Below are 7,001 nucleotides of genomic sequence, written 5' to 3'. Positions count from 1 at the left end.
ACCAGGACACAGCAAGTGAGAGCATCCTCTACCAGGAACAGGATGAGATCATTCAACAGAAGAACACAGACACTGGTGTTTACTCCTGTAGACTCTGTAACATGAAGCTGTCTTCACTCTTTGAACAGGGCGACCATGAGAGGGGCTGTCGACATGCAACTGTATGCCCTTACTGTGGTCTCCGATTCTCAAGTCCAACTGTCAAGAAGGACCATGAGACACACTGTAAGTATAAAAAACTGACATGCCTGGAGTGTATGCGGACCTTCAAATCCTCCTTCAGCATATGGCGCCACCAGGTGGAGATCCACAACCACAACATGATGACTGTTAGAGACCATATTCACCTGAAGCAACCAGAGAGCAATGAAGAGGCAATTGAAATGCTCAGGGAGGAGCTTTACAGTAATGAACCTCTAGCAACTGGGAGCTCATCAGAGAACATCAGTTATAATGACTCCTCAGGTCCACCAATGTATGATTCAGAAGACTCCTCATCCTGTGTGCCTGAGGACCTGAGTATGGGTCACCATGGCAAGCTGGTAGTGAAGGAAGAGCCTTTAGAGGAGGCTGTGAGTGAGAGGGAAAACACAGAGTCTGCCAAAACTGGCTCTGATGAACCTGGTGTGTGGCCATGCGAGAAATGCGGAAATCTTTTTAGCTCTCGCAAAGACCTGGAACGACACCAGGAGCTGCTGTGCCACATCAAACCATTCATCTGTCACATCTGCAACAAAGCCTTCAGGACCAATTTCCGCCTTTGGAGCCACTTCCAATCCCACATGTCTACTGCTAATGAACCTGGAGCCAAAGAGGTTGACAGACACCCCTCATCGCTGTCTCCCTCCCCTCCCATGACTCCGCAAAACTCTGAACGTCCATCCCCGCAGGCCTCCGTGCTCAAGTCCACTCAGACGGTGCCAGTTGCTACAGTGATGGCTGAGGAGTCTAGTTGCCCAGAACCCTCTAGCTCATTAGTAAACAAGATGCCCGAACTAGACAGGCATCCCAGCAGCCACAGTCCCCTGTCACGGTCCAACAGCATGGAGAATCCAGGTGGCCCTCAGGAATCAGACACACTCTTTTACCATGCACCGTCTCTCTCTGCCCTGACGTTTAAGAGGCAGTACATGTGTAAACTCTGTCACAGGACCTTCAAGACGGCCTTTAGTCTCTGGAGCCATGAGCAGAGTCACAGTCAAATGTAAGAATCAGCCACATTATAGCAGCACATTTCTCTTCAGAGACAATGCTTAGAATAAACACACCTCAGCCTACAAAAGGAAGACTTTGAATGTATAGCTTATTGGCTTGCCTCCAATGTCATATATTAAAGTGGCCATGTTCATTAGAGGTGTAAATGTGAATGTGCAATCAAGTGCTAGATTCCTCTGTGAAATGAGATGATTAATGGTCTATTTTCCTTTCAAAATGATATATGAGCATATATCTATTTTAGTTGTCTACTTGTATTTATCTATATACAGTAGGTGGTTTGAGAAAATCAAGGTACAGAGTTACACCCCTCAGCGAACTATTAATATCGATTGTGAAAAAAGTGCTTTAAACGTGTGGAGGCTGCAGATTTAAAGATTAATGCTTTTACTTTTGTATCAAATTTATCTCTTGGTGTCCGATAATATGGGTGACCTCAACAATGTATTCAATATGCACTTTGTTAAACAGGTTGATGCCGGTATATGGAGATGTAGCCCAGAACATTCACTTGGATCTTTTCGTCTCCATAGTTGAGGTTTTAGGCTGCAGAAGTGAAAATGATAACTGGTTCCAATAGTATCTTTTGTATTCCTCTAGCATTCCTTTGACATTTGTTCTCATACACACATTTGAGTTTCATATTGCCTTTTGAGTCATTTTGTTTAGTGGGCTGACTGAATAAAACTTTCAGTATAATCAGTAAAGTTAAAACATACTGTACATAGAACTAAAACACCTGTTGTTTTAGGTACTGCATCTGATTTCGCAGCCTTTCCTAACTGCTTATAGCCTTCATTCAGCACCTATTGTTTATCTTTCTAATTCTTAGCCTAGTGAATCATTTTTAAGAGTATAGAAACGAATGAGTCTGTGCAGTCATCGGTCATAAGGATTGAGAAAGTATGTTCTTTTTCTCCACAGGTAAATAGCCCTAACATTCTAAATGTTGCTGAAAAAATGATTTGTAAAAGGCCCTCAGAGGAGCTTATTTGTAAAATGTGGAGCATTGCCAATGAATATTCACAACAAGCAAACAAAATACATCGCAGCATGATAATTTATGGCTATACCCAAATAATACATGTGAAAATTCTAATATGAATTTGTGGATAGTCTGACAATTACTGAATCTCTGAATTCCATCAGCCCAGTGCTGCATCAGTGTTATATAAATACTCATAGAGATTGTGCAGTGAAACACATTTGGTAATGAACCAAGCTTTACAGTGCTTCGATGGCCTTATGCAATCTTCAAAATACTTTGTCAATATTATTTTACATGAAAGCACAATAGGGTTTCAGATGACTCAAGCATTTGGAGCTGGTAGTCAAGAAGACAGATTGGCATAGGAGAAAGCAAACATTTTATTCTTTGAATGGTGAGAATGTTCCTGCTTCCTAAAGATTTATTATTGAAGCGTATGTTTTGATTGTATTCCAGTTGTTTCACAATTGTATTCTTGTACCAGTATATACTTCTGCTTTGGCTTGATGGATTAGAAATTTGTCATAAATTATATGTTTGCTACTATTTGGGAGATGTTAAAGTCAACAAGTGCTTCACACAAACGGGGAGTTTGTTTTCCACTAAATGAGCAGCAAGAGCTACAATGTGACGTTCTATTCATAGGAGATATTCTGTATTGATAATAGTGCTCTTCATTTCTTGTCTGAACACTTATTGAAAGTTTCATAGAGATTATTAGAATTGTGTAAATGGAGGTGTTTGTATTCTCAATTTTGTACCAATTTTGTTAGTAAACAGAAGTTTTATCTTTTTAGTATTCTTGTGCTCTCGCTGCAATCATAAATATTTGTATCAGCATTGGTTGCATTACTGCTTTTGGAGACTTGTGTTTAGGATTTTTCTACAGTTTTTGTGCTTCATTTCTGTAATAAAGAGTAACAATGAAGAATACATATACAACCACTTGTGGTATTTTAATGATTTATTTGTAAGTGGTAAACTACTCTATACATTGCATCTGGGTATCTAGGTCTCACAGCAAATTTAAATCTTAATTAAATCAAATGTAGCCATTTTAGTGAAATGTCCATTACCTCTGTGATCTTGTCTGTTACCCCTTTGTCTTCTTTAAACATTGTCACACTAAGGCTTCTTCGTTAACTGTTTTGCTTCTAAAATGTTATAAAATTGTAAATATTGCCTGATACAACTTCCCTCAGTCCAAATTGCCCAATTGTTGAAAACCTTACTTTGACAAGGAAAATGATCAAATCTTGACTTCTGACAAGCTGGAACCAGTGAATGCTTGGCATATTTGCTTAAAGAAATTACTAAAACAATTATTTCAATATTTAAGCAGTTGCTGATTCCTTTTCTATGAATAGACCAAATAACAAATTCACTAACCTTTGTGGCTGTAAGTCAGATAAACATTTACTTTTACTTTACACACTAAGACACTGAACTTAACTTTTCATCTTAATAATTTCTCACCCACTTTCTAGAGCTAGCAACATCTTCTGAATGTGTCATTAAAAAACTCATTGCTGTACTATCTCAGTGCTTCAAAGCACATATTTCCAGTATTTACTGGAAATGTACAGGGCCCTGGAATAGAACAGGGACACACATCTCTCTGGGTTTTCATTTAGAGAACTTTTTTTTTCCATATATTCTAACATTTTCAAATACAGCCATAAATCAGAAAAAGTTGGGATGGTATGTAAAATCAACATTAAAACAAAATAGTGATGTGTAAATCATCTGTGTCCTGTATTACATTGAAAACAATACAGCCACATTATTTGATGTGATACCTCATCAATTTTATTCTTTGTTCAGAATAAACACTCACTTCAATTCTGATGCTGCAACACATTCCAAAAAAGTTGGGACAGTTGCATTTCAGGGCCAGTACTGAGGTAAAACAATGAAATGATGATTCCATTTGAAACAGGTGATGTCATCAGGTGACTGCATCATGACTTGGTACAGAAGTGGAGGACCACCAGTTTGCCAACATATGTGTGAGAAAAGTACTACAATGTTTAAAAACAATATTTCTCAAGAAAGACAGGAAGGGATTTGGATCTGTCACCCTCTACGGAATCTGGAGGGATTTCAGTGCATAAAGGGCCAAGCCTAAACTGGATGACCATGGACTCTGATCCCTCAGATGGTGCTGCATCAAGAATTGTCACTCTTCTATAAGTGATATAACCACATGGGCTCAGGATGACTTTGGCTCACCTGTGTCAGGCACTACAATATGTAGTTACATCCATAAATGCTGCTTAAACCTGGACGTGTGCTCCGGACCAAAGACAAAAAGGCCCATCTAGACTTTTCCCAGCAACATGTCCAAAATCCAGGGTCTGTCACAGTCTTTTAAGTGTTGTGAAAAGGAATCAACATCATACCGTGGTAAATGCTTTACTGTCCCAACTTTTTTGGAATGTGTTTCAGCATTGAAGTCACTCTTTATTCTGAACAAAGAATAAAACTGATGAGGTGTCACATCAAATAATGTGCTGCTGTATTGTTTTCAATGTGATACAGGTCACAGATGATTCACACATCACTATTTTCAGTTTTAATTTTACATACCATCCCAACTTTTTCTGTTTTGGGGTGGTATATACTGTCACTAATGCCAAGACAAATTATAATATACAAATGATGTGAGTTTGTGCTGAACATAAAAGCACTGCATATTATTTTCCTTTAAAACCTGGTAAAGATAATTAACAGCCAGTTGTCAGTTTCATCAGTATGAATGATGAAGCAAACTGAAGTTTTTGTTAATCTACCAGTGGAACTAAATATGGAAAACTGCACACACATCATCCTGTTGGCAGACACCCCTGAGCCAGGGGGATGTTTTTTAAGATGTGGGGCACCGTGACCATTTCTGGCTGGAAACACAGGAGTGAACTTAGGAAATACCTGCTTTTATTTGGAAAAATTGCAAACTGGAAATCCTGTCCTACGCATCTGTAAGGTCTCTCTCTCCATGAAATGGTGCAGAGAGGAAGTTTTAACATAGATGAGGAAATCCGTCTCCAAATCAGATTTTATTACATGACCAAGTCTCATAAGGTAATCTTTGCCAGCAGTTTTTCTCATCTCAAGGTTTTGGACAGTTTAGACTTTAATTTGAAAATGCTAAGACTTTTTATTATAATTAGTTACATCAGTTATAATGAACAATGTTTACTGTCAAAGATTTACAATAATTTACAGACTTGACAATATCAGCAACACAACCCTTTAAAGAATGTAAATGGCATACATTATTTGCTCCTGTGTTAAAGTTGCATTTCTAGATGATGGAAAGTAAAGATAATATGGTAAGAGAAAGTTACTAAAAACAAAATATGCTTAAAATAGACATTACATAATCAAGAATTTTAAGGTCACAATATGAGAACCACAGCAGTGATGCCAGACAAGTGATTACAGTGCTGCCTCGTGGCAGTAGGATTAGGGCCACCAAACATGTTTTTGAGCACAAAAGGACATATCAGACATGAATAAAATCATCTATATCTTTCATCTCTGTCTTGGAGCATCCTCACAGTGCCAGGGTGTCTTTAATCAGCCTCCTCATGGTGGTGCTTACAGAGGTGCCCAGACTGTCAGTGATCTGGTATGTGATTTTATAAAGGTATGGCTGGACATCTTTGAGGCTGGTGTCAAAAACATTGTCCACTTCAGACTGGGTGGGCATCTTTGGCAGGTATTCATGGCGATTTATAACCTCAACAACGTTGATCACCTTCTCACCCAGCTTCTCGCCCACTTTTTCCCTGCAGATCTGTCTCTCCTGCTCATTTGCCAGGTTGACAACATTGACCTTGATGCTCCACACTTCCCAGGGAATACACTCGTCAGAAAAGGGCCAACGAGACTTCTTCTTCTGGTAGAACTCCAGAGACATCTGCCCTATGCCATCACTGCCAGAGTTACTCAAAGCGTCCTGTAACCAAAGCATATCATCACACTGTTAAAATTACAGGCCTGCCCAGGAATTACAGTTAGCAATTACATGTTTAAACTGCTGTTTACCTTGAATTCAGACACAGCTTTCCTGATCACTCTGTCCAGCTCCTCTGAGGACACCCTGACAAAGGTGAAATCGATGAAGTCGCAGTCGATGTCTAGTGTGCCCACGGTACCGATAGAGTAGGTGCCTTCCTTTTTGTAATGAAACTTCCCGGTACTGCGGTGCAATAAAATGGTGTGCAGCAAAGCCAGCATAGCCTCCTCGACCTGCCTCGCCTCCACCGTTACTTCGAGAACTTCCGAGCGACAATTCATTGCGAAATTATAGTTATTTCCATTTGAAAGCAACGACTCGAGCAGGGTGATGATGGCTACTGTATGCTAGCCCCCTTAAGTGACGAGGATTATTTTATCTTCACTGATGGGTGGGGCCGACTCTATGCAGTCTATTACACCATATTACAATACAAAATATTTGATTTAAATTAAGGAAACCGTACCCGAAAAAGCAATTCTGGAGTAAGCACAGTTGCATTACCCGAACCTCGTTAGCTAATATGTTTGCTACAAATGGGACAGGAGGCTGTCGTAATGGTGACAGTGGGTTAGTTTACGGCAACTCGCGTAGTTCATAATACTTGTTCTGAGAATTTTGCTTGTCCTGCTTTAAGGGATTATATTATTAGAACATTGTAGACAGTGCTGGATTAAAATAAGTGATATAAAGGCCAAATGTAAGCCTCAGTTAAAAAAACACGACTCTGTTCACATTACATCGATAACAACAAACTCGTGCATCTGTCGCTGTGCA

At 39.5% G+C, this 7,001-nt stretch overlaps 2 protein-coding genes across 2 annotated transcripts in view; one reads left to right on the top strand and one right to left on the bottom strand.

Moving 5' to 3' along the window:
• zbtb21 (zinc finger and BTB domain containing 21) overlaps positions 1-3,552 on the top strand; it is an 8,188-nt gene extending 4,636 nt beyond the window's left edge. The window contains exon 3 of the mRNA XM_020622075.1: positions 6-3,552. Coding sequence (XP_020477731.1) covers positions 6-1,208 — 1,203 coding nt within the window. The 3' untranslated portion in view covers positions 1,209-3,552. The remainder of the gene's footprint in view (positions 1-5) is intronic.
• A 1,473-nt stretch (positions 3,553-5,025) lies between these two features.
• On the bottom strand, positions 5,026-6,997 carry atg101 (autophagy related 101). Its single transcript, XM_020622068.1, has 2 exons — positions 6,254-6,997; positions 5,026-6,164 (listed from the first exon to the last, which is right to left on the bottom strand). The coding sequence occupies exons 1-2, from the start codon at positions 6,503-6,505 to the stop codon at positions 5,760-5,762; spliced, it is 657 nt and encodes a 218-aa protein (XP_020477724.1). The 5' UTR covers positions 6,506-6,997; the 3' UTR covers positions 5,026-5,759.
• Positions 6,998-7,001: the final 4 nt, after the last annotated feature.

The sequence above is a fragment of the Monopterus albus genome, unplaced genomic scaffold (genome assembly GCF_001952655.1).
Source record: "Monopterus albus unplaced genomic scaffold, M_albus_1.0 scaffold272.1, whole genome shotgun sequence".
NCBI lineage: Eukaryota > Metazoa > Chordata > Actinopteri > Synbranchiformes > Synbranchidae > Monopterus > Monopterus albus.
Note: the sequence above shows the minus strand (reverse complement) of the source record. Positions and strands in the feature narration are given on the sequence as shown.